Source organism: Amblyomma maculatum, chromosome 6 (genome assembly GCF_055883805.1).
Source record: "Amblyomma maculatum isolate TAMU_Amacu chromosome 6, ASM5588380v1, whole genome shotgun sequence".
Lineage (NCBI taxonomy): Eukaryota > Metazoa > Arthropoda > Arachnida > Ixodida > Ixodidae > Amblyomma > Amblyomma maculatum.
In genome coordinates, this window is record NC_139349.1 from 46,051,377 (window position 1) to 46,073,512 (window position 22,136).

General features: G+C 43.4%; 1 protein-coding gene across 1 annotated transcript in view; it reads right to left on the reverse strand.

The window, feature by feature from the left end:
* Positions 1–290: 290 nt before the first annotated feature.
* Positions 291–22,136, reverse strand: part of LOC146185646 (beta-mannosidase-like) — a 42,104-nt gene continuing 20,258 nt past the window's right edge. Inside the window, exons 5-18 of the mRNA XM_084606548.1 lie at positions 20,066–20,271; positions 18,287–18,357; positions 17,638–17,825; positions 16,442–16,589; positions 16,136–16,278; positions 14,490–14,666; positions 11,169–11,251; positions 9,825–10,015; positions 8,258–8,440; positions 7,410–7,525; positions 6,713–6,857; positions 5,088–5,299; positions 3,348–3,539; positions 291–813 (exon numbers count right to left, since the gene is read on the reverse strand). Coding sequence (XP_084462674.1) covers positions 556–813; positions 3,348–3,539; positions 5,088–5,299; positions 6,713–6,857; positions 7,410–7,525; positions 8,258–8,440; positions 9,825–10,015; positions 11,169–11,251; positions 14,490–14,666; positions 16,136–16,278; positions 16,442–16,589; positions 17,638–17,825; positions 18,287–18,357; positions 20,066–20,271 — 2,313 coding nt within the window. The 3' untranslated portion in view covers positions 291–555. The remainder of the gene's footprint in view (positions 814–3,347; positions 3,540–5,087; positions 5,300–6,712; positions 6,858–7,409; positions 7,526–8,257; positions 8,441–9,824; positions 10,016–11,168; positions 11,252–14,489; positions 14,667–16,135; positions 16,279–16,441; positions 16,590–17,637; positions 17,826–18,286; positions 18,358–20,065; positions 20,272–22,136) is intronic.

Here is a 22,136-nt window from a genome sequence, read left to right on the forward strand (position 1 = left end):
AAGGCAGTTTGAATATTCTCTTCATTTTGTTGCACATTGTCATGCATGGAAGAGACGTATTCAAAGCAATTATATTCTATGACCACCCCTGGCCAATTTATTTTGAAGTTTCAAGGACTCGCGTGTTATCGGCCAGCTGATTGTTCTTGTCGCTTTGAGTTAAAGAAGTGACGAAACCCATTCGTTCCATAAAACTTTTTAGCTGAGGCGCAGCTCACATGACTTAACTTAACAGCCCTGCGACGGAAACGGAATATTGGATTCTTGAGGGCACAAAACGATGCAGACAGTTTTCTTTGTTTTGCTCTCTTGAGCTACTTAAAGCGCGCTTTTCGCAAATGAATTTATTGTCCATATTTGCTTGGTATTGTTTTTTTTGTCATTTTGTACTGTTTATTTATCATCCTCAACCAGAAACACCTGTACATACAAAGTTCGTTCCCTAAATTATCAAAAGTTTTAAATGAAAGAAAGCAGAATTTTTGCATTTTTAAGTCGGCTACGCTTGTTTCTAAGTAAGTGGGTCATTGAATTTTAATAATTTATACGCAGGCGTTAAACGTTCGAGTAGTCAGTGAGAGAGTTAACTGTAAGCGTCTGTTGAAGTTGTTGAGCAGTCACATTCTCGCGCGTGTAGAACTCTACAGTACTCGCCGGATCCTTAAGAAGGAATCCGTTGTCGGCGAAGTGGCCGCTAATGTTGTGAGCATTCAGCCATACGAAGAGGGCGACCTTGTCTGTGCGAAGACCGACGTTGAATACTTTAAAGTCGGGCTTCGATGATGACGTCGTCGGCCCGGTCACAGAAGTCACCTGAAATCGCCAGTTTAGACGTTAAACGCAATGTCACAGGCTCGTTTGGAGCATCAAGTGCTGCTGAGTACAAGTAATGCAGGAGCAGAGCAGATCAAAACAACAAGATATGCTCGTATGCAAGCAATCAATGTCAGATTGTGCCAGTTATGTACCTGACGAGGCTTAATAAATTTAACTTTTATTTTCTATTTTAAAAATTAATGTGGCTTACGGAGTTTAGGCTGTTTTAGAGAGTCATTCAAATACGGAAGATCTTTCGCAAGAAAATATTAGCTCTAACAACATCTGCTCGAGCAGAAAAACAAATTTCAACGCAGAATGCTCATTTTAAACACCACTAAAACGATTACCAACCAAACAGACGCACACAGAATGGTATTTATTTGAACTCACTTGTGCCTGCCTTGGTTAAGTGATGTGGGAACTTTCTTGAAAAAATAAAAACCAATAAACAAGCAGGGATGCTTAGCACTTTCTGAAAACGTGAGACCGAACGACTAGTTAGCCGTTTTTGTGTTCTGCTACTGAAGGTTTCGTTGTACTTTCTACTGACCTACAAGGTAAATTTTTTTGACCCTCTCGAGCAAAGCATCACATGTAGGGCACAGAGAAGGTATCAACATGCTTATCGAGATATTCTGGACGTAGTAGAGAGTATTACAGATGTTTCACATCCTCTAAGCTCCCTTCGAAGCAGATGCGCTTACACCCTTCACACACTGCGCCAAGGGGCTACAAAGTCTTTCTTGTGCTCGGTCGTTGCTCTTCTGTGTTTCCCTGTTATTATCTCGACAAAGGCCAAGCCATTCGCCACTTGACCAGGCCCCTGGAAAGCACACACCGAAGCTCGTTCCGCTCTCTTACCATCGCCAGAAACCCTCGTTCGCCATCGCCGGTACCTTCACTTCTCGAGGCGTCTCATCTTGCACATACGGTAACGGCCTATCTTTCTAGTTTTCTGCATTCCCAGAACGCCTATGTCGCTTGCCTTCGCCGGTTCGCTGCCGCAGCTTCATCCACAGCTGCTCCCTGCGGGTGGTTCATATGAGGTGCGGCATTTCGAGGTGCCCAAGCCTTTGCAACCATGGCAATCTTTTGGGCATTGCCCGCTTAGGGTCTGGTGCATACTCGCGCATAACGATTGGAACGAAGCTCTGAGCCCAAGCGGAGAACTATAGAAGTACCTCATTTCACGGTGTACATCCCAAAGTCGCAGCCAATACGAAGGCGAACCTAAACGTAGTGGGAAACTGAGAAGCGGCAGAACTCTCGCTTCCGGTGGATGACTCACGCTGCACAGGAACAGAAAGACCTAAGGCTTTCGCCTTAAAGCATGAAAGATGCGGTAACTGCCTTGTGAAGTTTAAGTAACGCTACATACTCTTCTTATTTGTTACTTAGGGACGGTTGCATTTTGGCGGCTCTTAATTAGGTAGATCTCGCTTCAGAGAGTACGTTAGCGGCAGAAGCCTGTAGACTAGTTTTTGGCAAGTCATCTTCTTCCACCTGCACGCAGCGGAAACAGGCCACTTTGCTCAGCGGTTTGTAACACCGCCGCTATGCAGAGAAATGGTTTTGAGGTCACATGACCGAGCCGAAAAAGCGCAAGGCACAGGGGTGTAATACATAGCACGAAGATATCTACAAGTATGAATTCAACAGAACGCCGCAAAACTATCTGATACATTTTTCATCACATCTCTGTCTCTCAGAGATGGCAGGAACTTCAGGCGCTGCTAAAACCCAATGATAATGTATTTCTTATCGTAGAACTTAGAACAAAACATGGTGTGGAAATTGCGGACAGCGAAATAAGCATATCTGAATAGGTAGGGACAAGGGACAGAAGTCGGTTCAAAACAGCCCTTCATATATTTACAACTTGTTCGATGCAATGCGAATCATGGGCCGACTGTTTTTTATTCGCCATTGCGTTTCTCACCACTAACTGTTTTTTATTCGCCATTGTGTTTCTCACCATTATAGTATACCTTTTTTATTACGCAACTGGGGAGATTGGCTTTAAGATATTAAAAAATATCAAATGCAAAAGAGCATCAATGCGTTGCTTCTATAGATATAGTCGCTTTTCACAAATAATGCTTGCTATGCTTGTTTCATTATCAACACACAATGCAGCTGGAGAAATTTTGTGTAAAAGATATTATTTTCTGTCAGCGTGTGCAAGACCAGCTGAGACTGGATAGCGAAAGCCCGTCCGGCGAGTAAAAAGCCGGGCAATGGCGAAAAGTCTGCAACCGTAAGATGCGAACGTATGGGCCGTTCGAAAGTAACAGCTGCCGCAGATAAAGACGTCATATGGTTAATAAACTCTGTCTGAGGGTCATGAATGCGAATAAATAGCGAGTTTTGTGCGTGATTCATCACTCCAGCTGGTGACGAAAGCGTACGTCATGGCATTTCTTCCGTAGGCGACGCAGCCGACGCCGCACACAGTGTTTGTGTTCAAAGCAGTGAATTAAGCATGCTATAGATGAGCATCTCAGTAAAAAAACAACAACTACTCTTACAATTGCAGACGCTGGAGGTAGAGATAGGTTTTTCGGCTCTGCGGGCACCAGGAACGTGTCCGGTGCCAGCATGTTTCCGCTGAAGGAGTCGATGAGTGTGAACCACAGAAAGCACCTGAAGCTGTCACAAACGCTCTCCTTCCAAACATTCTCCATGTTGAGGTTGTAGGCGTCAAACGACGCAGCTTGTGGCTGTGTGGAAAGAGAACAGAAAATTTACTAGTTTGTATTTGTTCCTTGAATCGCTGGAGTGACATAAACGTTTGCTTGTTTACGACGTTGGGAGAGCATGGAATTTTTACTGAGATCTATAAGGGGTCATCCGGCTTTGTTAAGTGAGCGCCTTCCAGTTACGGCTGCTTCGTGGCGGTTGGCCTAGCGTGAAAAATTGAAATATGAAGCTACAAAAAGGTCGCTGTCATTCTCGACGCTATAATACAAACTATTAGGGTTCTTATCTTACAAAATATCTCGTAAGATAAGAAGAATGAAACGCAGGTTACGCACTGCATTACTTCCAGTTAACAAATAATAGGGCTCATACACACAAAGTGAACATGAAATTTGTAAACAAACTGTAGTTCACTACAAACTACAAAACAGACAAAAAAAACACCACTCACATTTCCTTTTGAATTTCATGGTCGCATGCTTACTCAGAGTTACCTTCATAGGCACATATATTTCAGATTGCGAGCTCCTCCTGTAGTCTACTGAGTGGCTAGTGCGACACTTCCTGCTTCTGATTAGAAATAGATAAATTTAGTTGATATAAGGACGTTTTTGCATAAGTCACGGCCCCAAACAACGATGAAGAAGTTGTGTTATTTGGGTGCTTCCGCAATGTTTTCAAATGCGCGAAAGGCAGAGGTAAACGCTGCACTGGCTGAGCAATATAACAAAGTGGAAGTTTCTTACATTACATTTGGTTGCAAAACTTGTTCATCGCCCTTAAACAAGTGCATCAAGTGTATAGTACGCCATTTTAAAGTTATAACCATCGCATAAGCAAGCTGCCTTTGGCCTTTATGGTGCCTCGGGGTAAGAGTTTATTCGGTATTCCTTCAACACAAGCAATCTCCTCATACAGCTTGTCAACATTCTGCTCTAGGATTTGTTCCTATCTGAATGTAAATCGGAAGCGTGGCTTGCGCACGTGTCTAAAACTGATTTCTTTTTTTTTTTATGCGGTCATTGCATTCCTCTTAAAGGTTAGTATTTCAAGTTTAGTTTGCCAGTTTATTTTCATAGATAATACCGACAGGCTTAACCTATCTCCAAAACATGATGTGAAGCTATGTGCAGAGCGTAATGTGAATGACCAGTTTGGTTTTTTTTTTGTTGAGAAACATTTACTCTACCTTCTTTAATATGTTCAAGAAGAAGAATAGGCAATCGGGCAAGTTGGCATTGGTTCGTATTGGAAAGCTGCAGCGCAGAAAGACACAAGACGAAAAGGAGAAGACAGCGCACGTCGGTCCATCTTCTTTTCGTTTTGTGTCGTTTTGCGCTGTACCATTCTAATACGAATTAATATGTTCACTTGTTGTTCAGCATCACTGAAGAGAGAAATTACACTCAATATCGACATCCGTTATGCCAGGTCTCTCTAATAAGGTTCGTTTCTTTCCCTTGAGCTGGAAATTCAATGTATTAACGGGACTGATAAAATAATTCTACTTGGCATCTTGACATGCGCAGTGCAATTCAACGGAAAACAAAATAAATACAGAAACTTACCACTGTGACGTTTATAGTCATCGTCGCGACCGGCGTGAACGACGCCCACTTGAACTGCGTAATCGCGAGCTGCGCCGCTTTGATCGGTGTCAGTTTGTCATTGATGAGGAACACCCTCAGGTCATCATTCCGGTCGACATACGGTGACACAATTACGGGGCTAAAGAACTTCCTTGCGTAATAATGGACCATCTTCCATCGCCCGCCGTATTCTGAAAGTGATTGACAGTTGGTACAAATGGAGTAAAAATATGTTATCGACACATGGGCAGCAGTCGAAGGTCAGAAAATGCTTATATCTCGGTGCATTTATAGGTGGTTGTTCTTTCTTCTAGGGATTACTATTTCCTGATAACTTTTATTCCTGTATGTAGCAACTGGTTCAGTGGGGGAAGTGAGACGTTCAGAGCCCCTCGGCGTAAATTTACGCGAGCGGAAACGTTACAATGACCTATACAAAAATGAAACTTCAGTTATACGGAGTCCACAACACTGGCGCCCACAAAGCGAATGCCGAAAACGCTTTATTTCTGTTTTGGTTTTGAAGTGCATAGAGTCTAACGATTCGTAATTAAGATTATTGCAAAAGTGACACAAGGACAGGTAAGAACTACTCTTGTCTCTTTTGCGCTATTCATCATAAACTTTAACCAACTCGTACGACTCTCATTATTGGTAAAGCTCTTATGATAGAGCGTTAGAACTTAATGCGAGATAACTTTGAAAGCGTTTGGATTCACACTACACGACAACATTTATGATTTTACTCTCAGCCGAGTCTTTACGAACGGGAGAAGGAAGGGGTGCTGGGTTGGATTTGGGACCAGGGAACGCAGGCAAAAGGGGGGTTGTAAGGAGGACCGGCGATTATAATGGGGCAATGGGAAAAACGCCAGCAAGAGGTGTGGTTGCTGGTGGGGCGGCTGGTGGGTGGTGCTTCTGAAGGGGGGGGGGGGGGGGGGGCGACGCTCCTCTCTCTGAGGCTTCATAAAATACCGCTGCTACAGACCTCACAGTAAAAGCAATCTCGTAAGGAGTCATGCGCTTAAAATAATTTTCAGGCAGTAGAAAGCACTTAAGGTGGCTACTGAATCGGCATACAACGGTGGAAGGTTGTTCTCAAAACCATTTAACTGCTTGTAGAGGTCTTAAGTCCCCGAGGTTATCCCGAAATCAATATTAATGCAATGACGTTAGAGTACCTGTCTCACCCTGATTGTTTGATATAGTGATCACTTCCTAGCGGTCATGTGACCATGAAAGACACTTTATAAAGCACTCTCCACAGCAGTCGAATTCAAATCTGACTCCTGGCCCACCCAGGGAATTCAGGGTCCTCTCTTAAGCGGAGATTGTCGGGTGAAATACTGATGAACAGAACAACGGAAATTACGCCAACCCAGAAAGAAAAATTTGTATATTTTTCTCTCTTATGATTTCTTAAGTAGCTTCATATTGCTTTCTTGCAGGCGTAGCGTTATGTTGCGCCAACAGTGCTAACGGCGTTGCCTGGTCAGCGCAAGAGCGATGAATATTATACCAGCGAAATTAAATTGCCTGAAACTCGATGCAGTCATTACATGACACTTCTACTATCTTTCACATGCAAAAATTGTCCGCCTCACCAATAGATGCCCAGGACGGTGCCTGCCAAATGTCATTGAGTTGCCAGTAGAGGAAGCCCATGTTATGACCAAGGCCACCCTTCAGATAACTTCTCCAGCGCCGAAAGGTTTCGGCTGCCGTACGCATGCCCATCGCCTGGTGAATCTGCACTGAATGCATTTCAGTTGCAAAGTTTCAGTTGCCCGAGCACATTGTTTTTTTAGAACAAAAGATACATGGGATAACGAGTGTTTCACGAAAGAAGCCGAAATTGACTAGACTGGGGCAAGGTGGATAAAGAGCGAAATGGTAAGTCACTAAATATTTAGCAATTCCTTTATCAACAGTAATTCTACGCCTGAGTCCTGTTGTGGTTTTCAGCAGCTAACCTGTTGTTATCCTAGAACACGGCCGCAGCCACACTCGACTGTCAAGGAATGTGAAGATGCTTTTGTAGTAAATACCGTCTACTCTAGCAATTTGCAACGCTGTTTTTCATCTCTGCTACTACAAAGTAAAGGACGCTAAAAGCATAATCTTTTATATCTGGTGGAACCGTTAGATTATCAATCTAAAGAGAATTGAATTATGGGATCGATTTATTCCGCAATTCATAGCACTGTGTTGTACTTCTAGTTCAAATTGCAACAAACTGAAAGCCTCTCCAAGTATCTTGAAGTGCTCGGATTCTAGTTGGAAAACTCGGCATTACTTTACCTGACTCAAATACGATATCATGTCGTAGGCTTTGGCCGTGTCTCTGACTGTTCCAGGCCATCTCACAGCATTCGCTTTGAAGTGCTTCCTGATCGCATTCGTAAGGTACGAGTCACCTGAAATAAAAAGTAAACAGCACCTTGAAAGACAGTAGAGCTAAGGTCGCCCTAGCGCATTAGTAAGTGGAGGCTGTTAAAGATTTGTTTTCGGCGTTTAATTAACAATTTCTTCTTGTTTTGTTCTCTTCTTCGTCGTAAACGTGGAACATGTCAGCCTTTCACTCTACTCTCGCAGCTAAGTGGAGAGGGGCATTTTCTTTTCTCTGCTTTGCTAGCTGGTGCCCATTTCACGGGATTGATATTTCTTTCAGATCAAGTCCATTGATAATCTTTTTGGAATCTAATTATTTTAATTAATTACAAAAATAAAATGCCATAAAGTGATCAAAATGCTTAACTGGGTAAATATAACATGTGAGAAAGCATATTAACCATATTGCAATCAGAAGAAAATACGGTAAGAATAAGGCTACGAAAATGAACCGATGCATAACAACGGCAGCAAAGTTACGGTGCGAACCTGATCTTTATGACGCAGCCAAGCCTGAATGAAGCAATAAACTTCGGCCTTGAATTTTCTCGACGTACTTTCTACAAACTAAACTGATCACTCATAATATATTCGTTTATTGTGATGCGCTTTGCTGGGCGAAATACGGTTACACCCTCGTCGCATGAGAGGGCTTTAACTATAGCTTGAATGCACTCTTTGCATAACCTTTATCTAGCGGGGTGAAGCGGTGACAGTCTCTTTGTGTCGAGGGCCTTGGAAGAGTCCGCGGCACTCACCTAAGCGTAGGTGCTGTCTGTGTTGCAGGAACAGTGTAAACGGGTAGGCGATCATGCTGCTCGGCGCCACAGGCAGAAAGGCGTCCCTCGAAGGATACGACTGCAACCCGTGCTCAGATACGAACCGAGACAACGGAAAAGTCGCAGGGTCCCACGCGTCGAACAGGTAATTGTAGTAGTGGGCTACAATCGACGAAAGACATCCAGTGAAAGTAAGCGTAATTAGAGATGAGTGCTGCAACCTACGATTGACCACACACAAGATTCATATGCTTGCTGAGATGCTTGTACAGTCATTCAGTTGCACTTCTTTAGCCCAAACACCTGTCATCTCGTAGGGCGACTACGACTCTGCTACCTTTCCTGTGCTTAGGGCTGCAGCATGGAACCGGTAATCTGACTCCTCACTTTACACTATAATCCGGAATTAATAATTCCTTGTGAGCAGAACCTACGCTGCCCTCAGTTTTAAACGCTTTTAAACATTTTCATCTTAACACGACAGTGTTGAACTAAAGACTAAGTTTCTCCGTCTTTTTTCTTCATTTCATTGCGCATATCAACCCAGAAGCTGATAGCGCAGGAGTGGGAAGGCAATAAGAACCTATAACCAGACAACTGAGGCTATACGCCAGGTCACAACAAGCAAGAAAGACAGCATTCAGCCTCGATAAACAAGGCCTCTATTAGTTAATAGGGAAGAATGGCTTTAGAATATTGATCTATGGAAAAAATATCGCGTTTTAAGAGCATGCTGCCCTCGGCAAAGCAGTTCTTGAGAGGAAGAGCTGTACTATAGTTAATCAGCGCGAATTAATAGAGAGCAATGCCTAACCTATGGTTGCTGCTCTTTAAGATAAGCCTAACCGAACAGTTTTTGTTTGTTGTAGTAAAAGGGACATATTAATTACTGCCATATGAATTCAACACCCTGAAAGTGGCGGCACTCATAATGAGGTGTGAGGCTTAAATGAAATAACTAAAACCAAGCTGTAGAGTTATTTGAAAGCACTAACCTGCCAAATCAAAACAGTTCTTCCGAGTTGGCTCGGCGCTCAAAATGTCGCACATCTGAGAAGAGTTCCCTACAAAGCAGCCGTACTCAACAATCGATAGATTGAGGTTTCATATATAAGAAGCTGAGGATGCTGTAGTGTAGTGCTACATGCAAAGTACCCCATGATAGGCAAGCAATTTTTAGACACCAACAATTTTTAAATTCACTCTCGAGTCACGCGATGATAATGTCATAATTCTGATAACCAATCACAAGTGTTTTTGCGAGATATGACGTTATATAACACCACAACAGCCGCCGATGCAACTCAGTCACCTTATAAACCATTAACAGTGGGATCTCTGTAAAAAAAAAAAGTGCTGTAAAAATGAGAGTGCTAAGCATTGAGCGTATCAGGGTTTTTGGCTGGTACTCTAAGTGCAGTAGTGTCCATAATTGTTTTATGTGTCTTATAATTTAGAGATTCCCCAAAAGGGTTATGAATACTTATCTATGTCACAAATATGGCACTCTATGCTTGCATATGAAAGTAGACCACTGTGTGCTCACTGTCGCCGTTGTTGGGACTGTTTGGGTTGATGGATATCCAGCTGGATGCCGGCGTCAGCCTGCCGTTACTGGGGCTGGAGGAGAGGAAAGGCCGTGACCTGTCTTCGCGATCGATTGTGGGCTGTATTGTGTCGATATACAGCTTGCGATAGTCCCTCCGGTACTGGCCCATTCTCAGTACCATCTGAGGCCTGCAATTGAGAGAGGCACAGTTACAAGTAAGAAATTGGTAAATGAGAAAGCTCTCTGTATTGTCCCAGTAAGCACAGATACGGTTTGAAAAGCGGGAAAAACGGATTCCAGCAGGGCCATAAGCACTTCAGTAGGTTACACTAAACGTTGCCGGTAGTAGAAAGTTAAAAACAAACAAAAAAACATTTGTGACATTTTCTCCTAACCTTATAGCCAAATTTCGGGGGCTGTGGGATCAAATTAAATAAATAAAACGCATCACTATCTGGACCCTGGTTTGAAAGCTATACATACATACCCATACCATACAAACTCATTGAGGCACTTGAAAATCAATTTACGGCCGCCATTGTATTCTTACCGAACATTTGATGGTTCAAAAGATAAGAAAAGATTGCATGTAAGCTATCAGATGCTAAGCACACTTCTCGTCAGTCTGCGTGCATATAGAGAATGGAGATATGACCAACAGTGGCTGGGAATTGAAGGTACGCTGAAGGAGCGTAAGTGGAGGAGCACATACAATAGAATGCGAGTACTTCACTCGGACTTCACTGGTAGAGACACATAAGTGTTGGTGTGCATGATGCCTCGCTGGGAATTCCATTTTGAAAGGAACTCTTCACAAGTACTGAAATTACTTTGTGTGCACGTGTAACATCAATCCGCCATGAACAGGCAGTTGCAAAAAAAACAAAAAAAAAACAATGCCTTATCCTTTCATCCCTCGGAATTTCCTCCTGTTTATTGCCCCCATCAGGAAACACTTCGCTACGTTCGAGTTGCGTCAGCGTCAGATGCGGCGAGTGCAGAATGCACGCACAAAAAAAGCAATTCATTCTTCCGTGGACAAATGCCAATCTTAGAGTTTTCGGTGAGGTCATATTTGGAAATACATGCACCGATACCTTTCATAAACTATGTGGCCAGAAATTTATTAAAGGAATGTACACAATCTAGCTGGTTACTAGAGGACATCTCTACAGAAATATTTTCACTCAAGTTATCCAGAAACACAGCAAATGAATTTATTTGTGCATTCGTTACCTAAGCCAAGAGTTGAGCGAAATCCTTCAAGATGAAAAGCCGCTGCATTAGAAATGCGAGAACAACGCTACGAAAGATTGTCGAGTAACGAAGGTATCTACTTGCCACCACAAGTATGCAATCGCCTCTTCGTTTTCGTTATTGGCAGCCCAAGTGACGATAGATGGGTGACGATGGAGGCGCCGCACCTAAGAAGCAAAGAATATACGCAGACTATTCGCATGTACGCTACATGGGAATAGAAGGCTCAAGTCGGTATAAATGAAACAGACATAAAAACGAGTTGCTAATTAGGTGATGGACGGTGTTCAGTTGTTCTGATCCATGTAAGTCACCGGCTGGTATCTGTCCCATAAAGGGAATACAACGCTTTTAATTGTTTGCCTTTTTTTCTTTTCTCTGGTTAATCGAAGAATTCACAATGGTGCATGTTCCCAGCAGAAAAGACAAGTTGGCAGCTGCAAGTTTATAAAGAAATATATATATATATATATATATATATATATATATATATATATATATATATATATATATATATATATATATATATATATATATATATATATGTAGGGGAAATGAGGGTGCTCGTTATAATACATGACGGAAAGAAGCCAACAGTCGGCGAGGCCAAGGAAAGCGTTGGGGATGGTACTTTATGTCTTTATTTTTTAATGTTTACTTGGATAATCATCGAAATTAGTAATCTAATATGTTTAGGGGAAAGATAATTAGACACAAAGTAGAAGAAAAAACAACGTGCCGATGGTGGGATCCGAACCCACGACCTCCGAATAACGCGTCCGGTGCTCTTCAAACTGAGCTACATCGGCCGCTGTCCCCCCTGCTACTTTCTAGGGTATTTATGTTGTCTGTATGCGAACCTTGAGAGTGTTCACCAGCGTCACCCTCAGCCATAGCGGTGGACGTGGGACGTCCTTTGTTACCGCCAGCGTCACGTAGAACGTGATCAAGAGCGAGGGCGAAAGCTGTGCTAGAACCCTCTTACGCTACCTATGGCTTCAAGACTGCCAGAACCGAGACCCCCGTAAGCTACAAGCAGATCAATCAAGGGGAAATGGGGGTGCTCGTTATAATACATGAAGGAAAGAAGCCAACAGTCGGCGAGGCCAAGGAAAGCATTGGGGATGGTACTTTATGTCATTCTTTTTTTTAATGTTTACTTGGATAATCATCGAAATTAGTAATGTAATCTGTTTAGGGGAAAGATAATTAGACACAAAGTAGAAGGAAAAACAACGTGCCGATGGTGGGATCCGAGCCCACGACCTCCGAATAACGCGTCCGGTGCTCTTCCAACTGAGCTACATCGGCCGCTGTCCCCCCTGCTACTTTCTAGGGTATTTATGTTGTCTGTATGCGAACCTTGAGAGTGTTCACCAGCGCCACCCTCAGCCATAGCGACGGACGTGGGAAGTCCTTTGTTACCGCCAGCGTCACGTAGAACGTGATCAAGAGCGAGGGCGAAAGTTGTGCTAGAACCCTCTTACGCTACCTATGGCTTCAAGACTGCCAGAACCGAGACCCCCGTAAGCTACAAGCAGATCAATCAAGGGGAAATGAGGGTGCTTGGAAGAGCACCGGACGCGTTATTCGGAGGTCGTGGGTTCGGATCCCACCATCGGCACGTTGTTTTTTTCTTCTACTTTGTGTCTAATTATCTTTTCCCTAAACAGATTACATTACTAATTTCGATGATTATCCAAGTAAACATTAAAAAAAAGGCATAAAGTACCATCCCCAACGCTTTCCTTGGCCTCGCCGACTGTTGGCTTCCTTCCTTCACACACACACACACACACACACACACACACACACACACACACACACACACACACACACACACACACACACACACACACACACACACACACACACACACACACACACACACACACACACACACACACACACACACACACACACACACACACACACACACACACACACACACACACACACACACACACACACACACACACACACACACACACACACGCACACGCACGCACACGCACACGCACACGCACACACACACACACACACACGCACACACACACACACGCACACACGCACACACACACACACACACACACACACACACACGCACGCACACACACACACACACACACACACACACACACGCACACACGCACGCACACACACACACACACACACACACACCTGGCAGGAAGAATCTAGGCAGTTCTAAGATATTTATTGTCGACATTTCGTCCGAAGTCTGGCGAATCTAATCAATCTGATTCTTGCGAAGGGAAGTACCCTGGTATTGCTAGTATGCGAGCGTGTAAGCATGCAAGCATGAGCTCGTGTGCGTGTGTGTCTGTGTGTGTCGTGATCATCCACGTCATGACCACCAGTCAACCAGCTCACACATTGTTGTTTAGAATCAATGATAACAAAAAGGAAATATTTCTATGCAACCTAGTAACATACCACTCTTTGTTAGTTGCTTCGAAGCTCCTGTCATTCCTTTTCCTCAATAGACACACCTAGTTTGTCTTTGCAGAATCACTCCATGTTTATGTGGCGAAAATATTTCTAGACATGGCGTACGTCTGTACCGTTTACACGGACTGAAGAAAAGGCCATTTCCTAGGTAAACTCATCGATAGCTAAGCTGATGTAGCTGCCCAAAACTTTCCGCACAGAAGAATTTAGCGGTGTTTCTTGATGCATCAGCCTCCTCCCACCGCATAAAATAATCCCTTGAGCATCACTAGTAAAGATCGGCCGAATATTTCCAGAAGTTAGCTATATAGATAGCCAGCCATTTGTTTCCTCTTCTCATTTGGTGCGGCGCAACAGTGGAATGCGGTCACACAGCTTGGCGATCCTAGGCGGCTCATTAGTGTGCTTTGCAAGGTCTGCAAAACGTTGGGCTATACGGTAAGAGGAGATTCTATGAAACAAAGCTGATTTCTTCGCTTCCGAATCATCTCTACCAGTCGTCTAAGGAGCTGGCCTTTAGCCTATTCAGTCGTCCATCGCGACTAGAAATCTTACACCCTCGCTGCTGTTAGCAAAACAAGAGCATAAAAGAAAGGCACAAAATACTTAATGGACGCGTTTTCACTGCTGCCGTGATCTGAGCCTAAACTACACGTATCCCGGTTCTCAGTATGTTGTGTTGTGTTGGTTTTTATGGCGCATAAGCAACTAAGGCTATCATGCGCCAAGAGCAAGGTTACTGTTCTCATTATGGTTTTGCACAAATGCGCAGCTTTTCCGTTTGAGTTTTCAGCTATAGCTATACGATTATAATCGTGCAGCAGAATTATGAACGAGCTTCGAACATGGTTATCACATGCACAAGCATCAGAAGACGCCTTCTGTGCGTTTCTTGGTGAGATTATGGCACGAAGGATATGAATCAGTATAGCTCACCTGTTGCTGCACTTCAGTGGCCACGTTTCGGAGGAAAGCTGTGTTCACAGGATACAGGCTGACGGCGAACATCATGTCTTGCCAAATGAGAATTCCCAGTTCGTCAGCCAGATCGTAGAAGTAGTCGGACTCGTAGACTCCGCCGCCCCACACACGAAGCATGTTCATGTTAGCCTCCTGTCATGGAAGCAGACAGTATATTACTGAGAACTACGGTGGTCGCTTATGTAATCAAGGTATGGTACCGATACATAGATTGCAACAGCACACTGGATCTATAAACATTTACTTTCTGTCAATATTTATTTCTGTCAAGAATATTTTAATTTGAAGCACTCAATTGAGATGAAGATCACAATAATAGATAAGGGTTTTTAGTCTGAAAAACGTTTCTCAGAAGACGTTGTGATCTCCACGAATCTAAACCATATTAGTTGGTGCGAGTTCAATAAAACTGAAATAAGTTTCACAGCTCGTTTTTGAGACCACCAAACGCACGCAACTTCTGACAGAGTGGTAGAAAAATTGTCACCCCGCCAAGCATACTAAGCACACCATTAGATTGACATGAATTTCTTTGGCCCGAATATTATGCGTTACAACTTTGTCATGCTTGCGAAGGCAACTGTAGATTTCCTTCTGCGAGAGTACTTTTCATAAAGTGATCTATTGCTTAGATTTCACTATATTGTTTTTGCCGAAAAAGCTAAAACGACGAATCTCTTTCCTGCCAGGTGGCAAAGAATAGATTACATAGCCACACAAATTTCGTTATCATTGCAAAAAAAAAAAAGAAGAAAAAACGCCAATCAAAACAGGCGAAAACGAAACAAAGAATGAACGTCTGCATGGTAAAGTGGCAGGCAGGGGAAAACTTGTGAGGTCAATGTTAACTGCAAAAGCTAAACTTGCTTACGGCCTCGTGAAGCAGTTCTGAATTTAGGGGCGCCTTTCACTGGTCGAAAAGGCCGAGGTTCAAAGCCGATTCTTTGCTATTTGCTACTAAGTAATTGAACCTTTTCGCGCAGCTCCTGCTACCAATAACTTCGGCACCAACTTTTATATTACATGCTATGCTAGTCAGTGTTAATTTTAAATTGTCAGAATTCATGTTATCAGTTCACATTCATCGCTCAGCGTGTAAATAATGTCTACATTGTTAGCAGAAAAACGTCTGTGCAGGTTTAAATTGCAATGAGAATGTGTTATGTGGTGTGAGAAAAACCATAGGTTTATGCACGTCTGTAGCAAACTTGGCAATAAACAGAGCAAACATTCCCCTTTAAGCTGTATCTGAAGGCCAGTAGATACTTTCAGGTGAGTTATGTTAGCTCTGGCAAGATACCTAATTCTATTTTATTACATTGCCAAGTTAATATTGTTTTTTGAAATACTGTGCGCCGATTTCTGTTCTTGGTTTCTCAACCGATGTTCAGATTTTAGCCCCAAACTTTGTACTTAAAGTGAATTGTTGTGCAATGTGGGTATATTTGGCACTGCCAGAGGGCTCGCTATGAGTTAGGTATTTCACATGAGCACGTATTGAACCTCGATTTTTCACGAAAACGAAACTATGCATCGAAGTTCGAAATATCGAAAGAAAGTTACCATTCGAGGTGAAAGACATTGCATGCAACATAACGCACTTTGGTAGCAAGCAGCAAGTCCTTGATGTATTCGTTTGTAACCCTTTCAGGAAAGATATCAGCTGGTATCCAATTGCTGCCCTTAGCGTAGATTGGAACACCATTAATCTTGAAGTAAAATTCAGTTCCAGCACTGGAGCCGGCTGCAAAGAGCGAAAGAAACAAACAGATAATTTCCCCCAAAATGGGAGATGACCTCTTTTACAATAGGACTTACTGAAACTGTGAAAGCCAAAAAGGCGAGCTTTCTGCTGTATTTGCAACACCAAAAACGTTGACTGAATAGAGACAGTCAACATAACTTACCGACACTGTCTTGATTTAACTCTACCGTTCGAAATCCAAACCGCGCAATTTTCATAGCATCTTCTCCGTTGACTGCGATGGTGACGTTTAAGTTGTACAAGTTTTGGTCGCCGTAGCCAGAGGGCCACCAGGGCTCAATTTTTATGTTCTGCGAATGAGAAAACAAACCGCCATTATAGAAAATGTTGTCTATGCAGGATTAAGCCAGGCATAAGAACAAATGTGCTGGGGCATTGTGATTGTTCCTCAGTGAGAATTCTGAGTAAAACGACTATGGTGAGACGCAGTCGCTTTTGGCTAAATCTATTCTCTTCAGCTTAAAGAGATGAGAAATAAGGCATCAACTAAACTGCTACTAGGGGCGCGTTGATGCGACACGTACAATTTTGGACATTTCCATATGAGTGACCTTGAAGCACTAAGCGCTTTAATACGATGAATGCAATCGGGGCATGAAAATTATTTTCCGACTGTTTAGCGGCCGTGGTTGCCATGCTCTTGTGAAACAAAGCTTTTAAAATGTTTCCATTAAACAAAGGGTTGTAGCAACTGCAGATAATTGCAGGATGCATCAATCTCGTAAAAGGTTATTCTGTAATAACCAGGTCGGCCTCAGCCTAAATCTATTTGTTTAGGCAGACCTATTTATATAAGTCGCCCCTCAGACTACTTCTGGTAAGTTACGGCATGAAGCTATACATTCCGCGGAGTAGTTTGACGAGAACCCTACACAGCCACTGTTGTTGCAGCGATGCTGTTTTAAATTTGAAGTTTGAAACTAAAAAGCGGGAGCATTATAAACTACCCGTCCCTCTCCTCCCCTTCTCGCGGTGGATCGTACCCTAGACGGGGGTAACAGGCTCTCGGAATTCCATTTTGGTGCCGCGCTATGTGTTGCAACAGTGCGCACATGCTGAATAATGGAAACGTGCGCGTTTAGGACGAGTAAACGTGAAGGCAAGGCCGCCCGCGCGTTTGCAACGCTCGCCCTCTGAGTTCCGAGGTATTACACGGTTTTCAACGAACGTGCGCCGCATAACGATGATTGCCCAGCGCTTGCTGTGCCCTGAATGCGTTTCCTTCTGGGGGCGTTTTACGGGTGATTAACTCATCGTGATAGAAGAGGCACCATACCGAGACAGAAAGACGCGATGTCCAATATTTGGGAGAAAGAAAGAGGTGTGCCTAAGTCTTACCTCAGGAATCACAACGGAAAAGTCCAACCTCGCTTCCCGTGTAACGGACGACTTAAGCTTCACCGGCTGGCTGTAGAGCGGACGTCCGTCCAAGCTGATCCAGGCGGTCCCGTTTGTCGCATCGCGCAATGACGAATCGTAGAACACAGTAATGACGAGTGCCCATTTGAAGCCGCTGTCACGAATGTCTGCAAAGAAGAAAATGAGAATGTAAGGACATCGCGTACCAGCAGCAAGCTTCGTTGAACACTAAACAGCTTAATTCCTTATGCGCTACAACTAGAAAGCTGGATGGAAAAACAGCGCGAAAGACGAACACCACAGAAAGGAAACACAAGATGAGCGCTGTGGTGTTCGTCTTTTGCGCTGTTTGTCCATCCAATTTGTTCCACCAACTCGCCCTTTTGGCTATAGTGTTGAAATACAAAGTGACAATGCTTAGGCAACAACGGACCACATCTGATTTCTGATAAAGTGCTTTTTTTTTTTTTTTTAGCTGGTGTGGACTATGCTTTGCAACACATATCCCAAGAACGTTTTGGTTGTGTGTGGAGCTGCGTTCACTTACTCGGATACTTTGTGCACTCTGCACAGTTACATAAGTTACCAGAACGCAATGAAAGAGGAACATGCGAGACAGGCTGCTTACTTTCATTCCTAGTTGTCACCAGTACGTCCCGAATTGTTACACCGCTGTATCCTTCAAGTTCAATGGTCTTCCTGCAAAAGAAAATGGGGTGCAGGGTTAATATGTAACTGCAGTCCCCCTTAATCATAAGGACTCTCATAATAATGAAATTGCATGCGCGATTTCGTAAAGTATTTATAAGCTCAAAATAAGTTTCAGTGACAAACGCAATTGCATTCTTTTTGTACGTCTTTTTTTTTTTTCCTTCTGCATGGTTGTTGTTGTCAGCTATATTATAGGTACTATGATATTGTGCCCAAATGCAAGTTAGATGGACATAGGGGAAAATATTTTAAAGACCTCAAAATTATTTTGATCAGAAGAAAGTCGTTCACATGCGATTTATTGTCATCGCATGTCTGCGCATACGCGCACACGGGTTTCATTGCATCTCGTCTTCATGAGACAGCCGGCGCCGTTACCAGGAGACCAAACTTTGACTTAACAAGGAATACATGCGCCATGGAAGAGAATGCATGATGAAATGCTCCACCCATCAAGCGCTCTCAATGGCTACCATGGCAAATGCAGCCCGCAGCGAGCCGTCACTTCCAATAGCGTGAAAGAGGCCGCGAGCAAGGAGCGCAAATAGTTTATGAAAACGTTTCAGCCGCACATTCACGTACTTGATATGTCTCTATATGCTTTCTTCACTTACTATATCTCCGTACTAATGACAACTGATTTTCGCCCTGATTGGATTTACCAGGGCCCTATAGTTTAAAACACCAGCGAAGGCTGGACATTTATTCACCTAAAAACGTAGCAAACAATAGCAAACAAGCAGATAGGTGCAGGCAGAAAGAAAATAACAAAATAGTTGTGACTAACGATTCAGAACGTCACATTAAGATTCAGTTCCTAGATTAAGAAGATTCGCAAAGGGTTTAAAAAGACTAGATGCACAGTGCCGCTGCTCACACAAAGCTTCCTCGGTAATTAGATGCTTTCGTATGACTTGGGTCTGGAGTTTTGCAATATTTATAGAAAAAAAATAAAAAAAAAACGTTGGGAGGCGGCTTGATTTGTCTTTAGGAGAATGACGCGACAGCATTAATCGATTTCATTTACCGACTTCTCTTGCGTATCTTTATCGAAGTACATGCATTTTTGTACTTGCTTAATTACAAATCTCATGATGCGTGCTTCTGTTATTCGACACATTTTCATTGGCATAGAGTCGTAAGTAACCACCTTATGTGAAGGACTAGCCGACATAGATGTGAAGCCCCACCTTAGCCAATTAGCCAAGCTGCATGAATGTTTCCGCTAGGTCTAAGGATTGAGCGCCTGAATCAGGATCTAAGGATCTCGGTTTTAGAATTCCCACGCCGCCCCCTCCTGTCTCAAAGGCCCGAGTTGGCTCCTTCTAGAAGCTCGGCCATGCCCCGTGGTCTCGTGACGTCACACAAGCCACCTACCAATGAGTGCAACGACATGCCACCTGCCAACTACCACCTGCCAAAGACATACCCGTGATGTTATCGCTTACAACGCCGATAATACCAACGACGGATTTCGAGGAGAACTGGTGCTCTAACGTTATCGCGTTAGACTGGGTACTTGGAACCACTCCTAGCAAACTCGATTCACTAGCTATGAAGCTTTTTAGCGACAGAAAAGCACGAAAACTGCGTATGGAAAGGGTAAATCCGGCGCGCTGAAATTGTCAGCGACTTACAAAGGAACAAGAAGGGTAAACAACATCCCTTATTTCCCTTTTGTTATACGTCGACTGACCAGATGCCGGTAGAAGGAAAGGCTGGTCCCCAGTCCCAGCTGAAGGAGCAGGGCATCTTGCGAATGTAGTTGACGTGGCACTGTCCGTTCTGCACTGACGGCGGGCACAGCGGGTACACGGGGTATGACTGCACCTGCTCCTGGTGCTTGCGCAGGGCATATAGGACGGGAGACTCGCAGCTGACCTCAATGATATTGCTTCTTCGCTGAAGGGCAAAGGGAATGAACACAGCAGAGATTCACCGTATTCTTCACTGAGCACTAACGTTTGCGCCTAAAATCCTGATTACATATGCACAATTCCAAGCAATGCGATATGAGAATCGCTACAGACGGTAACTAAGTGATGAACACTTGCAAAAAGGAATTTCCCATCATTTTGTGAGTATTGAGTACAATCGCTATTGCAAGCTTGCCTTGATACAGATTTGGAATCATTGATAAGGTGAGGACACCTGAATAACTGCAGGTTCTTCAGTATCAGCAAAACCCAATGCGATGAAAAAGATAGTGCGCAGATGAACGCACTATCTTATTATCTTAACGCACTAGTTTATTTCTGGCGCAGTATTAACTTGGTAGAGAAATGAATGAGTGCTTCCAGCGCCGAAGCCAGTTCTACATAAAAATGTGCCCTTAAAATCACATCGAACACTGCATCAAAACTTTATGTTAGCTTTCACAGTTGTCGTATATTGAACCTAATAACACAATATGGTAATAGCGACTTAGGCTATGAGAGACGCCGTAGTGGAGGACTCCGATCGAAATTTCCGGAGTCCTCCACTACGGCGTCTCTCATAGCCTGTGTCGCTTTGGGACGTTAAACCCCCAAACCAAAACGAAACCAAAACCAATTTTGACGAACGTATGAATGATGTTTGAACAGTTAACGCGGGAGAGCAAGCGTATCTGACGTTCTCGACAAATAGAAGGAAAACTCAGGACACTCAGCCACAGGAGTTGTTCACAGGTACTATTTACAGTGCTGAAATGTACTACAGTTTGTAATAAAACTCGTCTCCCTCAGAATCCTTTTAAAATCTGTCACTGCTGGCCAAACAAGTTGAAATTACGGAGGAAATTATATCTTCCCAAACAGACATAAACATGTTTTTTTTTTTTTTTTTTTTTTTTTGGGGGGGGGGGGGGGGCTTAAAGTGTATTTACTGGGTGCTGTTTGTATCGAAAATATAGTATGATTCATAACTGGCTGGTGCGCTATGATTAGGGCAAATTTCCTATCAACTACATCAAAACGTTATTGTAAGAATTCCTGCGAACATGCGTCTCTTTCGCAATAACATTTGAGAAATAGGTGCAATTTCTCGCTCTGTGGGTTGATTCATATTCATTGACCCTGTCGGATGTTACTGATTTGTTTTCACCCTCTTAAAGGCAGGTGTTCGGGCCCACCATTAAAAAGTATTCTCATCAAAGTGAGATATGACGGTGTGGAATGTGAAGAAACGTAAAGGGGACACACAGAACAAAATGAACTGCGCCTGTATCGAAGATTGCTGCATTATAACGAAATATAGATTGCTTTGAAAGAATACAGCGCATGTCTAAGTTGGAAAAGGTGCAAGAAATTAACTACAGATTTCTCCATAACATGATGATTTCGCAGGTAAACTGTTGTGAATCTACACTTTTTTTTTTTTTTTTTTTTTTGCACATGGATCCCAGGGGTCAAGCTACGCCCCTGCCATTCACTTCAAAATTGTGATCAGGGTCTTATTGTAGAAGAAAATATTAAAATGTAATTTGCTCAGACCTTAATTGTTCTTTCTTTGCTCTGAGAGAATCGAGCTTGTATAGACGGAAAGGGCAGCAAATGTTGTCTTTACTATGGGCGGAATCAAGACGGTCATGTCCATGGTGTCGCACTTACACCTCTACATAGCCGAACACTGCCGTGCATAAAGACGAACATTGCCCTCCCCCTCCCCCCCCCCTTCCCCCCACAAAGGAACAGGCAAAGAGCGATCCCATGGACTTAAAAACGCGTACATTCTCCAACCCTTATCATAAACTATTTTCTTCTTTCCGTTGTCCAGATTCATAACCA